The sequence below is a fragment of the Loa loa genome, assembly GCF_000183805.2.
Source record: "Loa loa unplaced genomic scaffold supercont3.36, whole genome shotgun sequence".
Taxonomy (NCBI): Eukaryota; Metazoa; Nematoda; class Chromadorea; order Rhabditida; family Onchocercidae; genus Loa; species Loa loa.
The window spans coordinates 269493-283474 of record NW_018108216.1 but is presented as its reverse complement, the minus strand read 5'-3'; the positions used below and the strand labels follow the sequence as shown (position 1 = coordinate 283474).

Below are 13982 nucleotides of genomic sequence, written 5' to 3'. Positions count from 1 at the left end.
AAGACATAGTTATTTCATAGTTTAGCATATGTAGAATTTAAAGATAGGGAACATATTACTTTCTGTTGCAATTCAGCGATATCGTTTTTGTCCATAGCAGCAACATCAACCACTTTCCTCAAATCAGCAATAACTGCCCTTTTTGCTTCAATTTCTTTCGGCAATTTTTCATTAACCATATAATGATTCGTTTCCATTTCTTCCTATAATTTTAGAACATAATGTTGACAAAATAATAATTACATCATTTGAAATTAAGATGGTAGATCGTTACCATCAAATCGATAATGCTAACTATATTCGAGTGTGGTGCAATCAAACTTCAGAGTATGCTACACAAATTAGTTCAAAATAGATTTAGATATAAATCGTTAAAATATTCTTATCCAGCTGTGGTTCAGGTTTCTCGATTACTGTTAGCTAAGGCAATGTGGACTTGGCTTGAGAAAGTTATGAGAGATCTACGTGCTTTCATGCTAAATAGTCAACGCAGCACTTTATCGTTCGTTGTTCATCGTGAAGAAAAGCAATTAACCTTCAGAGCTTTCATTCTTCTCGTCGGGTCAACATTTTCACCAGCTATCTTCACTTCCTCAAGTGAAATATTCAAACGTTGTAACTTCTGGTCGCTGAATAAAATCTGAAAGAAGCTTAGTACTAATTATAACTTCTTGAATTCTTTCATTGCTTCCACAATCTTCAACAATATCGAGTTCGTGCATTCGAATCATTTTTTGATCAACAGTTAACAATACGATATTTTTAAGGATTCCACGGAACTATAGAATATTCGCGTTTCTATTATTCAGAACTAAAAATTTAAATTAGAACTTTCTATAAATTATAGTGCTTTGAGAACTTATTTATTGACTTTTGCTAACTTCTAAAACTTCTTCAGAATAGTTCCCACCCGAGAAAATGCATGATTAGTTTTTTGGATTTCTTAATTTCTTAGAGAAATGTCCGCAAAGTAGGGAAAATTGAACATGTTTCCAATTATTCATTGTGTAATGTCAATGGTATTATCGTAGCTTAAGAAAGAAAAAGAAAACATTTTTAGATTTTCATTGAGAAGAATACAAGCCATAAAGTATGAATACTTTCATATTTGTTTTGTGCACCTCCTGCATTTCCCAACAAACATTTAAACTCATTGGAGGATATAAATTTTGCATGGTTTTCCACAAGGTTATTTTTTGCTGATGCCCAAATTTCATCGCTTTTACTTACTTGTTTTTGAGGACTATTTTGGTTGTTGTCGTATTTCGTTATTATTTTACCATACTTCTATTAAAAACTAAATTATGATCTAGGGAAATGTCGGAAAAATCTAATTAGATATAATTTATTCCAAAGTTCACTGTTTTCGAATGTGTTAGCAATTCTTTTCGTATTGTCAAATTACTTTTTCCTATTCAAATGAATCGAATAATTTATTTGAGGGAATTGTCACAATAATTCCTATCATAATAAACCACAAATTATGATGACATGAAAGTAATTCACGTCACACCAGTTTGCAGCTCTATACTCTTTATGGATGTTATTATTCTGTACGAATATTCATAGTCGAAGCCTGACAATATGTTTTTACTTATTCAATTAAATCAATTCTACCTACGATTTAATTAATATCTGTTCTTACTATGCAAGTTGATGTACAGATTAACGATACGGCACTGCTTGAATAAAATACTCAAAAAAATTGGTTGCAAAGACCACGGAATTTCCTGAATTCACAACCCTGTGATCTTTCTGTTGTTAATCATTTCTAGAAATTGAGCCGTTCTTAGACATCGATCAACATATCTTATGAAATTTTCTCGAGATCAATCATTTTATAAGTCCAGAATTTTTGATGAATAAATTACGGTAATTTATTGACCAAATTTCTCTGCTCCAGCCTAAGATGTCCAATTTTTTCCAATTGTTCATTCTCCAATCGACACTTTTCGGCCTGCCGCAACAAACGTTCAATATTTGCTATACCATGAAGCTTACGTTCGATTTTATCAGTGCGCTTACCCAATTGTTCTTTCTCGGTTTTCATAGAATTTAGATCAGCCCGTATATTCTCCATTATTAACGAGTCCTTACGAGCTTCTACAACTTGCGAATGTACATCCTGAAAAACAAAAATGCTGCTTATTAATTGAGTGCTACATTTGTATGTATATATTTCTGTTTCAACTGTTTTTTTCTCGTTCTCTGTTATTTTTCTAGTTTCTAATTCCCCCAAAACTTTCTTTATCTTTGTTTTAATGAAGTAATTTTTATTTTTTAACAATTTTTGTAAAATTTAAGTTTTACGGAGAAAAATTAACTCTTTAGTTACATACGAAATTAAGTGCTCACTTTGAACTCTTCCATCAAAGCTGAAATTTGATTTGATAACTCAATCAGTTCTGGATCTTGAAATGCACCTATAAACGATTAGGATTCCATTGGTATGATATAGGTGATGGATCGAATTTAAGTTCTTTTTAATTAACTCAAGATGAAATGCAGATTTTAAAAAACATCCGACCAATTTCACTAAGAAACATAGTTTAACTCATGCAGAACTGTAACTATAGAGGAATATTACTATAGTGGATGATTCTATGCAGTCACAAAAATTGACGCAATAATTGACTATAAAGAAGAATAGTTAGAACCTGGGACATCGATCCTGGTGAGATATTTGGCCAAATATGCACGCTCTTTCAATACATCCACGTTTTTAAAAATCCATTCTAGTATCGGACAAATCACTGTTTTTTCCCCTTCCACAATACTACGTCTCCACTGTTGTCTATTTTGGGAAACAGAAACGCAAATAACATTAATAATTTGTTTACACGAAAATGCTTTATCAAAGTATTTCATTCTGGATAATTGCCTATTAAATGTCTAACCCTATCGTTCAGTGATTTCAAGAAGTCTGGATTCCAGTAAAACGGAGAAAATTTATTGCTTTTATAAAACTTACTACTTAAGTAACATTCATAAAAACAATAAATAAATTGCTAAAATGCACATGTTTCTTTTTCAGCATAATACAAGTGACTTGTGATGCTTTAAATTCGAAACAACATTTGAAACTTTTAAAAGTTCAGTTTCTTGAGAAAAGTTTTGCAAAAAAAAATGTTTAATGATCAAAAATAGCCTTACTTAAAGTAAGGCGCATTTTTATAGCATCATACTGTTCTTCACAATAATGGCCGTGCTACTAACGCAATAGTGTTACTTTTAGTAAACTTCATTTATCATTACTGATTAACTCTGATGGAATGATCTGATGAATTTACCAAGTATGAAGTTTATATAATTTATTATCTTACAGTTTTTCGATATCAGCCGGTGGACGGTACTTGAGGACACGAAGAGAATTGAATAGACGAAGTGCCGTAACATCGGCTGCTTCTTCATGGATATCCACCGCATCTAGTCCTTCGATCCAAAGCAGCACATTACTCAGAATTTGCAGCAATTGCTCATTGGATATCGCATCGAAGTTGATCAAATTCAAGTTCATTTTAAACGGTTCGTCATTTAAACCATCCACGATCGTTTGCAGCTTTGTTTCCATAGAACCTGAGGAAATTTTCATATTCGAGGATTAATTATAAAATACTCAGAAGATCTGAAACTTGTAGAAAGAAATTCAATTATACACAGGTCAATTAAGTGCTTGAGGAAATATCAAAACTTCGGATGTTGCAACTTCACAATGTTCAAAATAATCTGCTCACATTACCATTTAAACGTGTTCTTTTGGCAATGTGAGGATTTCTGGATATTTTTACGGTCTATTTTATAAAGCTCCTATTTTTACTAAGACTATTTCTTTAAACCTCACTAACATTAAACATTTACGAATAAAATTCAAAAAAGTTCAGCAATTACGAATGTACCAGTCGTATGCACACGCAACATTTGAAAATCTTCCACTGTTTCCATGAGCATATCACTTACTTATGTGACCATTTCACAGATATGTAAAAGAAGTTGGACGAATTCCTTCGAACATTCTATTTCTATTATATATACATATGAGTAAGGGAGAGAGAAAATCACGTGTAAACATGACATACATAACTATTATACGCTTAGAAGTACGTAGATACGTCGCAGATTAGAGAGAAGAAAGATGAAAACGAAAGAATTATTTGGCTTAAGGCTTTAACATTATATTACCATAGTAACCACTTACGTATCGTTTGCTTCTCTTTTAAAAACTTATGCTTGTGCACACCGTATCGCTAATGGCCTAGGCAACAAGAGTTTCAGTGACCTATTAGGGCTGTAATGTGATCAAGGTTGCACTTTGAATTTATCATTGATAGTAAAGAAATTGGTTTATTTGCATAAAAGAACTTTTCAAGAGAAAAAAAATAAATTTTCTGGACTGGCCGTTATGAAAATTAAATTTATCCACAGATTGATTAAATGACTTGATTTGCCAAACAACATTGTAGTATTTCTACAAAATAAAACAATGATGAGCCACATATTCTAACTACATTTGATTAGAAACGTAATTTACTGAATGACCTGACTTTTCTCGAAGGTCAAAGATTATTCTCGGGATATATGACCATCCAGCAAAGACAAGTCAGTTAACCAAAATCTATACTTATCTAAGAACGCAAGTAATGCATATATCTTCAGTCAACAAAGGGATATTCTCAATGCAATGAGGAGAATAATGACAACTGCAAACTCTGAGATTAGTCTATTGCATTTCACTCTTGGAGATATCATTAAGGTCTGTCATCTAGAAGCAGTACTGTCCAGTTTTTCAGGAGTTGTTTCGGACTTATCGTTTGTTAGCGCCAAGTATCATCAAGCCATGAACTCATCGATGGCTGTATGGCTGTGTGTTCTACATCATGATCGGCCATGTTTGCACTTAAAAATCACAGTGCCGGAGAGCCTGTTCTGTAGCTGTCTATCGAGTTGGTTTTACGTTGTCATGATGTGTCTCATGAGCGGTATTAGATATATGAACAGAAGTTTCATTCTTTCCTCTCATGACATGTGAAAAAGTTTGTGAAGTTCGTAAATAATTGGTAGTTTTCATTTTCTTTCCCTTCTTTTTTCTCGTTACATGAAAAACCGATTTTGATATTTAATTAATTGTTACGCGTTTGTGAATGAAGATGAAATATTGAAATGAATGATATCTCTGTCGAAGCAAGATCGTCCACATCTTATCCAGAAATATCTCAACTATTCTTGATTGCTCACCCGGATTGTATGCGCAAGATTGCATGCGTCGCATAAAGTTCACTTTGAAAGTTTCTTTTCAGAAGATAGAAATTTGGTCGATTTATACTGGTGCATTCTTCACGTATAATTGTTAGAAAATAGAAGAAAATTATTAAAGTGAGTTGTCTGTTACCCATAACTGATTCGATACGCTTGTTGGAAATGCTGATAAAAATACTGGTAGTATTATTATTTCAACGAAATCAAAGCTTAAAAGAAAAGTGTACAAAAACAATTTTTGGCATAGTATCGTTGGATCAAAATCCTCCTGAGATATATTCAGTTCACGTTATATTTCGTTTCATTCTTTGGAATAGTTACAAATTAAATTGTTCGCTTTTTGAATGTTTTTAAAAGCTAATAAAATAATTCCGTGCTTGCTTGAAGCCTAAATGTTAAATATAATATTTCTTTAATTTAAGTTTTGAGGCAGACGAAGTCCGAATTAATATTTCTAGGTTTATTGAAATTTCGGTTGAATTAAACTTGTTATTAACGGTTGATAGCTAATTCTAACATACTTTTTTGTAGATGACATCATTAACTGATGGCAGTTATCGATACACACGACTGAATGACCTGCCTTCATCTTCAACAGAGTTTTTTACTGACACCTTACAGAAGCAACAAGTTTGTTCGCGAGTCTTTTACAAGTTTTACCAAAAGCTTCTTCCTGTTTAGAAACGAAATATCAATGTGAAGTATTAAAAATCGTTACTATTACTATTTGCAATTTCTTGAAATCTTTCCTGTGTATGTTAGTGAATTTATTTAGAATGTCGCCTTGACCGCTGCATATTTTTATCCGAATAATAACGCACAATATATACTGGTTCCAGATAATATTGACTGATCAGGACAAAGATCTGGAAAAAGTAGGCGATTCTGTGCAAATATTGAAAAATATGAGTAGTCGAATTGGAACGGAGCTCGAAGAGCAATCAATGTAGTCTCTTTTCTTTCGATCATGAATGTTATTTGTTATAAAAAGACAGTAAAAGGTTTCAAATTTAAATTTATGAAGTTCATTGTTATAGCCAGTAGGTTTTTTTTTCCAATTTCCAACATCACTTAATCAGCTAGCAAAGTAGTGAATTAATTCAAATTCTTGAATTTCCAGTAATTCGTTTTTAACTTATTGGGTCACAATCTAAAATGGATAGGGATTTTTAGATAGAAAGCAATAGGAAGGAATTGTTTGATATGTAGAAATTTATTTAGAAATACACGGATGAGACCGAATACACTTTCGTTGTACATCGGGACGACCAGGAATTCTTTTACATGGAGAGCTTTCTTTCCCAACATCCGGGTTCATTATTTTTTGATCCTCATAAGTGCTAATAATTGTTCTTCAGCTTCCAATTTCTTTAGAATGTTGGATGATCTAAGTACGGATATGGAACGGACGGGGATAAAGTTGGATGAAATGATGAAAAAAATTGCTAAATTGACCAATATGAACGATGGTTTGTTTGAACCGTTTTCACCACTAATTTTTTGAATAATGAAGTGCATATGTACTATGCACAATAGAGTGCATAGTTCCTCAATCCAAAAATTTATTAAGAAATAATGAAATGACAATTTACTGCGACTGAAGGAATTAGGATTAAATTGCGTTAAATCCTGGGAATTTCAGATAAGAGGCAGTGGATGGCGATTCTTGTTCTTTCTGTATTATTGTTCCTTATTGTTCTTTTGTTCGTGCTGCTGTAGATTATTTTTGTTTATCATTCTGCATTTCTGTTTTCATGCTTTCTTTGTTTTTAATTTTCTGTTTTCATGCTTTCTTTGTTTTTAATTTTTCAAATGACATATTTGTGAGATAATCAAAACAGGAGGGAGTTGAAGATTTCTAGATTTGGATTTGGCTAAAATTTTGCGAGAAATGTCAGCTTGTATAAGTCGATGATCCTAAATGAAAAAAGAATTTCCTTGCCCAATGAATGTGATTGTTTTCGATTTAGGCAGTATTTTTATTGTATTCTTTTATTTCGGTTTTTTACGATTTTGTTTTCTATCGTTTTAGTGCTATCAATAACTAATTATTTGTAATAAAGATCTTTCGCTATTTCGTTACTTTTCCATAATAAATTAGGAGGAACCATCAAGAGTCATACCTAACAGCTCTGCTTAAAGACACCTTCTAACTTTTAAAGTTAATTTATGAGGGAGAAGGGGTGCAGTCTAGGAGCGCAAACACTTCATTATAGGACTGTATCTTTCTGTATGTCAGACAGTAGTTATATATGCTGTGCTTTTTCTGCCCGAAGTATTAACATTTTCCATGATTTTCTATTTATCCAACAAAACAATCTGCGTTTTACTTGTTCAGGAATATTGTCAATCGAGATTATGTGTGATTAAATGTGCCTGTCAGTTCTTTCGCTCGTTTACTTTGTCATTTTAATATGGATTGATGATTTCGCTTCCGCTGCCGGATATGTAGTTTATTGTCCGTGCATGGGTAGATTTGGTAATCAAATGGAGCATTTTCTCGGTATGTTGGAATTCGCGAAAGCCCTTAATAGAACTTTAGTCTTGCCTCCATTCGTTGAATACCATCCGGAAAAAATGCAAGCCGTAAGTTTCGCATTACACTTTTTCTATGCCAGTTAAATTTTTCTTATTCGGTTGTCCTGTTTGATATACATTGTAGCACTGCTCTTGCTAAGGTCTGCATATTCCCGAAACTGTGAAAGAGCGATTGTGGTCCTAGACACGATATTGTATTTTATTTTCGAAAATTAGTTCGGAAAATCTTTGTTCAGGTCATGGTTGATTTTGATAAATACTTTCTGGTTGAACCGTTACGTCATTTTCATGAAATGATTGTTATGCGTGAATTTATCAAGAAAATCGCACCAAATGTTTGGCCACTGAATGAAAGGAAAGGTAGGAGTTTGACTACTTTTTGTGCATTATTCTAAATGTGCGATCTTTTAAATTCCTCTCTTATCTTGGGTTGTGGTTGTCACCACCTTATCAGATCTATTAAAAATGGTCAATACATCTTTCCTCGTTTGAAAACTGCAAGATTGCAGCATTTTGTTGGCAACCGCGTCAGAGTATCTATGATAGAAGGAAATCACCCGGTTGTCACGCCAAAGAGGGAAATCCATTTGGTCCATTTTGGGATTATTCGAATATAAGTTTTATTGGCGATGTTTATTACGCTTCAGATTTTTCTGAAGCGCATTCTATTAACTCTGTCAGCGTTCGAAAGAAGTGGAATGAAAGGTAAGTATTGCGTATGAATTACCCTCAACTTTAATATTTCATTAGTAAGTTGTAGCCTAAAGAAAAAAGGTACTGTTAGGAAGGAACAACAAATGATAGAAGACTTCGCTTTAAGAGTTAAAGTCTTCAAGAGTTAAAAGAAGCTATTCTCTTGTAATTTGTATTTTTGCAGATTCCCAACTAGTCGATATCCAGTTTTATCGTTCATTTCGGCTCCGGCAACATTTCCAGCACGAGCGGATCATCACCATTTGCAGCGATATCTTCGTTGGTCAGATGCAGTTTTGACAGAAGCTAATAAATATATAGCAGAATCACTTGAAAGACCATTTATTGGTATTCATTTGCGGAATGACGTTGACTGGGTTTTTTTTTTTAGAATATTCTGTTTAACTCAATAATGCAGGATTTCATCGAAGCTAAGGGAACCTTCTCTTGAATTAAATTCCACAAATGTGACAAATCTCGCTTCAGTAGTCTTAAGTCTTATACGTTTCTCTTTTGCTATAAATTCTATTTGCCTGCGGAAGAATTCGAGATCAGCGGTCGAGCTAATTCAGTTGTTCGCAGGAAAATTTATGTCAAATGGTACACAAAAATGAAAATGAAAAATTATTTGGCTCAGCAGTTTGTACTGGTGGCAGCGGTAAATTGACTGCAGAGATGTGTCTGCCTTCTTTGGAAACAGTTATCAAAAATGTGATGTTTTGACTATTTTAGTAACTTTAAGCTTAATGTGTGAATAAAGTAAACAACACTTCTCAAACTTAGTTGCAAATTTTCATCAATTCTCCGATTTCATATAACTATCTTGAGGTACCGGCTGTTCGTATCGTTTATTTTTTGAAATATATTTTCTTTGAAGTAATAAATTTGAGGTTAATAAAGAAGCATCAAAATTGAAAGTACGATCAGTATTCGTATCAAGTGATCGAAATCACTACATCGATGAATTAAGACAAGAACTGGCTCCTTTACAGGTATGTTTTTTAAGAAAAGTGAAAATATAAACATGTAACCATTCTATAACCTTCTCTGCTAAGACTGCAGCTTCAATGACACTTCAATGACAACCAGGTACAAGTTAAATGGTAGCGCCGGGCCTTTCCGCGGCAGGAGTATCATTCATTTTTAAGAACATATGGTTTCGTAATGTGTGATTTCCAGCAAAAAAAACCCGCGGCAAAATTACAGCGCTTTCAGATTGATGTAAAATGTCGTTATCCCGAAAATTTACATGTAAATTTGGCGATTCTTTCAACAGCAGATCATTTTATTGGCAACTGTGTATCCACTTTGAGCGCATTTATATATCGGCAGAGGAAGTACGCATCAAGCATTTCCAGACCTTCATCGTTTTTTGCTCAGAATCATTTTATAGAAAATAAAGACGAACTGTAGCTTTTAGTAAGGAATTATTGCTGAAAATATGCGTTTGGATGAGTGATTGGCGAGCTAGCTTTCACAAAAATTCAGGATGAAAATAAAAGCATAATATATCGTAGAGCACATTTGCCTTAGTTACCCCCAGATAAAATACAATCGAGGGATGGCAGGAATACCAGAAATTAAGTGCCCATATGCAAAGAAAGCCTCTTGAAGGACCTTTTTTGCACATAACAAGTTGTGTTTACACAAAGATTTCAAAAATATAATAACCCAGTTTATGGACCGAGACAAATTCCCACAGTAATTCATATAAGCAACTTTCAAATCATATTTCTGACTGACTTTTGTTTTAACTATATTTTCTATGACTTCACGGAAATGTAAAAACTGTTTTTGGGGAAATAAGCTTTCTGTTACGTAATAGAAATCCAATCCATCAAACCATGCATAGCGGATGTTCATTGCGTGAAAATATTTCCATCAACAGTTCCTCAAGATGCAATCTCTTTTTGAGTGACATTAGAAAGTTAAAGGTGCAGCAATACTTTATGACTAGTTAAACGAAACCTGGTAAATAAATACTGGAATGTTTTCGAGATAATATAAATATACTTCACCAGGTAACGACTCTCCCATTGCCTTTCTTCAGGATATGGAAACATCAGGAAAATTTCAAGTCCTTGAAAAGTCTGGGACTACGTACTAAAACCATATTATAAAAAGGTTGAAGTTCCACGTCCCGTCAACGCTGTCATAAAATGACGAACTTTTAGTGCCACATTCACAAATTTCGGGAAGCCATTAGGTCCAGATTATTCAAGAGCAAAGGAAGGAAGGATCATTGATGATACCAATGTGAGTAGCAACTTCCATCCGCAATCTCGCAATAAAAAATTTGAATTATAGGAAGCTATGGGAGTGAATAAATACATAAGTACAACGGAAAAACAAAAAGATGGGCTTTTCACAACCACCACAAAATGCAAATTACAACAATGACATAAATAAATGATATTTAGAAAAGATGACAATGTGGACGATCACAAGTGTTAAGTTCGAACTCCATCGGGATTTACTGCCAAAAGATTTGAAAATATCGCGAAATGCTGTGGTATTCAGTACGTGAGCTTCGTTATCAGCAGTTTTAAAATCCCTCAAGAAATTAAAGCTGGTAAATGGTTCAGCTTTGATTGCCTCAATTTTTTCGTGAACAAAGAAAATGATGGTTCGAAGAATTTTAGAACGGCTCAAATCAATCAAATTCGAACTTGAAGAGGGTTTTAAGCAGTCATGTAAAATCTAATGAAAAGAAATCTCTGGCTACAGTTGAACCATTTCCCAAGGCTATGAATTCATTATTTCATAGATAAACAATCGCATAATTATGTTGCAGATTAACTGATAAGATTCGAAGATATCTGGGCCAAAATCTTTTAGCGGTAACTCACTTCTTAGAACCCGCTCTTCCAACATTTTCCATCTTCCCATGAGTGCCATTTAAGTGAGGTGTTTTATTCTCCAGACTTTTCACCGATATTTTATTCCCTAATTTAGCGCATATAACTACAGATCTTCACAGTTGTTTGAAGAATTCACATAGCGTACGCAGAATACATATAATAGAGGAATTTTGTTTCAAGTTTCGTTTTTGACAATTTGTTGAAATATCTGAAATGACCTTATTCTAGACACCCCGCACCAAAGCGTCAAAAACGAAATTCGGAACAGAACTTCCTGCGCGATAAGGAAGATAAAAATTCACAATTAATGAGTACCAATAAAGGTCGCCTTTTCAGTTGTCTCGAGGTTTGTTGAGTCCACGAAGATTTTCCAGGAAAGCTGATGGATTTATTAACTGATCCGATCCTGTAACAGAGAAACTGTAATTCGTGATTTTAAGTTCAAAGAATAATGGGAAGTGACGTACGAAACTTACCGATGATAACTTCCCATGGTTTCTTATCTCTGGTGACTTCGTAAGCAACTCTCATTTCTGAATATGTCACTCCACCTACTACAAAAACAATTAACCGGGGTCCCGAGCGATATGATGTCTGATGTCCACGTTCTTTATGCCATTGACCATATCGAGCACTAAACGAACAATTAATGTAAAGATAAAATTGTGGAAACAAGTTCCCAATTATTGAATTAAGGAAAAAATGACAGTGAATAAAGTTACAAGGTTTCCGATTGAAAGGAATTGAAGTTTTAAATAATTCGGAGGAAAACTAAGTGTTGCGACACTCGGAAATGGGTAGAGAACCTGGTTGGTGGGCGATACGTTGGCGTAACTTGTCGTCCAGCTAGAAACGGAAAATGCTTCATATCAAGCCTATCTTCTATCGCATCTTCTAAAATGTCTTTCAGAACTGGAACCCATCGAGAAGTTTGGTAAACCTGTTCGTTGGCACGTTCTTTACGAGTTGGTGTCCAAAATCGCTTACGTCCTTGCTAAAAATTTAAGATTTATAACGAATTCGTAAAAAAAAAAGACCATAACAGACTGAATGAATCTTCGATTAGTTAAATAAAAAATTCACAAACTTTGTAACTCACATCTATAACTATATTCAAACCCAAAAACATTGCATTAGCCAGTGTATCTTTCTCCATTACTTCAATATTCGCATGTTGCAGAAGTTTATCCAAATTCTCCTCGGTAATGCCTCAAGCATATAAAATATAAGGACCGAAGGATTGCACATAGCCTTTTTGGTATTCCGATCCTCAATCACAACTATCCAAAATCAGATTTATTCATCAAAAAATAGCAATGAATAGTATTCAACAGTAAAGTATTTTAAAAATCGAACCGTTTTTCGACAAAATGTAAAGTAAAATAAGCCGGAGACGATCAGGTGGTTCAACTGCTGGATCAATCAGTAAGGGTACCATTAACTTCATAGGATCTTTTACTCGTTCACCTTCTGCGTCAACCTGCATTGCCAGGTCCTATAAACGGTCTTACATAAATTTATAATGTTAACATAGATGGGCATAAGCTTCAGCATATATCATGTTTCACAAACCTGTTCTACTTTACAAAGTTTATCGATTCCTTGCTGATACTTACGCATACATTCTTCTGCCAAATGAAAATGTGTGTTGAATTTGTTCAATTCTTTCTGATATTGTGGCATCTTTTTGATCATCATTGATAAATCTGGATAAAAGTTCAAAAGACGAACTTTAAGGAGAATTATAATTTTTAGATAAGTGCCTAAAAATATAAATTGATATCTTCAGTAGCACAGGAATATATGCAAGAAAAAAATGAACCTTTGATGCTTTTTGCATCAGCTTTCATGCCAGCATTATTTTCGGAAAATTTTTTCAATCCTTTTGTAACTTCTTGCGAAACAACAGCAATATGTTTGTGGCGATTTTCAACCCATAGGTCATCATTTTCATCAAGCAGTACCTCTTTATCAATGCTATCATTGCCACCCGTTTCGTAACTGAAATACTACGAAAATAGGATCCAAATCCTATACCATATTACTAACCAAAAAAGAATTTTATTGAAACGAAAACAATTTTTTAGAAGATAAACTGAGAGTGTACTGTCTGCAAAATTATCGTAAACGGACATAGAAAATTTTGATTCCATAAACTAACCGATAAACATCATTTTCTATGTCCAAAAGATCATATGTCATGGCCTGCAAGGTTAGTTCATGAAGCAATGGACTGATAGCATCAAAGCCCCGATCCAAAATTACTAGCTGACTACGAGCCTTATCTGCACCTTCTCCCATCGAGGGATCATCTGCTTTATAGGCATCAAGCTTCTGCTGCACCAAATGTGATAATTCAACATTGCGTTCAAAATCTGCCCGATACCTGATAATAAAACATTCAGAAAATGTAAAATAAACTTAAATTTCCTGACTTTCCACACGAAACTTCCTGATTTTTTACACAAATCCAATTACTAACCAGTAATGAAATATTTCGCATATTTATTTTCTCTAAGTTTAAAGAATAAGACGTCCTCGCATGTTTTGTTTTGTTATACCTTAGAAGTGGGTATTCTCCGAGTGTTGCACACACCGTAGCAATCTGTTCTGCAATACGTTCTAAATTGGTCGTTA

At 33.8% G+C, this 13982-nt stretch overlaps 5 protein-coding genes across 5 annotated transcripts in view; 2 read left to right on the top strand and 3 right to left on the bottom strand.

Moving 5' to 3' along the window:
- Positions 1-2868, bottom strand: part of LOAG_17051 (CBR-IFT-81 protein) — a gene marked incomplete at both ends in the record, with an annotated part of 5892 nt that extends 3024 nt beyond the window's left edge. Inside the window, 4 exons of the mRNA XM_020449712.1 lie at positions 536-640; positions 1886-2125; positions 2356-2423; positions 2658-2868. Coding sequence (XP_020306733.1) covers positions 536-640; positions 1886-2125; positions 2356-2423; positions 2658-2868 — 624 coding nt within the window. The remainder of the gene's footprint in view (positions 1-535; positions 641-1885; positions 2126-2355; positions 2424-2657) is intronic.
- A 451-nt stretch (positions 2869-3319) lies between these two features.
- On the bottom strand, positions 3320-3628 carry LOAG_17050 (hypothetical protein; the record flags this gene model as incomplete). The annotated part of the gene is made up of 1 exon (XM_020449711.1): positions 3320-3628. Exon 1 carries the CDS (start codon positions 3590-3592, stop codon positions 3320-3322), a length of 273 nt encoding a protein of 90 aa, XP_020306732.1. The 5' UTR covers positions 3593-3628.
- A 1660-nt stretch (positions 3629-5288) lies between these two features.
- Positions 5289-7224, top strand: LOAG_07808 (hypothetical protein). Its single transcript, XM_020447540.1, has 5 exons — positions 5289-5370; positions 5785-5883; positions 6093-6199; positions 6628-6722; positions 6896-7224. Exons 2-5 carry the CDS (start codon positions 5785-5787, stop codon positions 6970-6972), a joined length of 378 nt encoding a protein of 125 aa, XP_020302240.1. The 5' UTR covers positions 5289-5370; the 3' UTR covers positions 6973-7224.
- A 399-nt stretch (positions 7225-7623) lies between these two features.
- Positions 7624-9897, top strand: LOAG_07807 (GDP-fucose protein O-fucosyltransferase 1; the record flags this gene model as incomplete). Its single annotated transcript, XM_003143338.2, has 7 exons — positions 7624-7839; positions 8028-8151; positions 8301-8496; positions 8669-8861; positions 9067-9195; positions 9375-9476; positions 9700-9897. 7 exons carry the CDS (start codon positions 7624-7626, stop codon positions 9895-9897), a joined length of 1158 nt encoding a protein of 385 aa, XP_003143386.2.
- Positions 9898-11413: 1516 nt separating this feature from the next.
- LOAG_17049 (acetylcholine regulator unc-18) overlaps positions 11414-13982 on the bottom strand; it is a 7514-nt gene continuing 4945 nt past the window's right edge. The window contains exons 6-13 of the mRNA XM_020449710.1: positions 13507-13731; positions 13168-13346; positions 12918-13051; positions 12702-12840; positions 12445-12554; positions 12152-12339; positions 11822-11979; positions 11414-11751 (exon numbers count right to left, since the gene is read on the bottom strand). Coding sequence (XP_020306731.1) covers positions 11678-11751; positions 11822-11979; positions 12152-12339; positions 12445-12554; positions 12702-12840; positions 12918-13051; positions 13168-13346; positions 13507-13731 — 1207 coding nt within the window. The 3' untranslated portion in view covers positions 11414-11677. The remainder of the gene's footprint in view (positions 11752-11821; positions 11980-12151; positions 12340-12444; positions 12555-12701; positions 12841-12917; positions 13052-13167; positions 13347-13506; positions 13732-13982) is intronic.

What these genes read in the sequence shown, in the direction of transcription:
- LOAG_07808 (XM_020447540.1), top strand. Translation starts at nt 5,785, where the DNA reads ATGACATCATTAACTGATGGCAGTTATCGATACACACGACTGAATGAC. An exon ending in ACACCTTACAGAAGCAACAA is followed by an intron (nt 5,884 to 6,092) that starts GTTTGTTCGCGA and finishes TACTGGTTCCAG; the next exon opens with ATAATATTGACTGATCAGGA. An exon ending in GAGCTCGAAGAGCAATCAAT is followed by an intron (nt 6,200 to 6,627) that starts GTAGTCTCTTTT and finishes CAATTTCTTTAG; the next exon opens with AATGTTGGATGATCTAAGTA.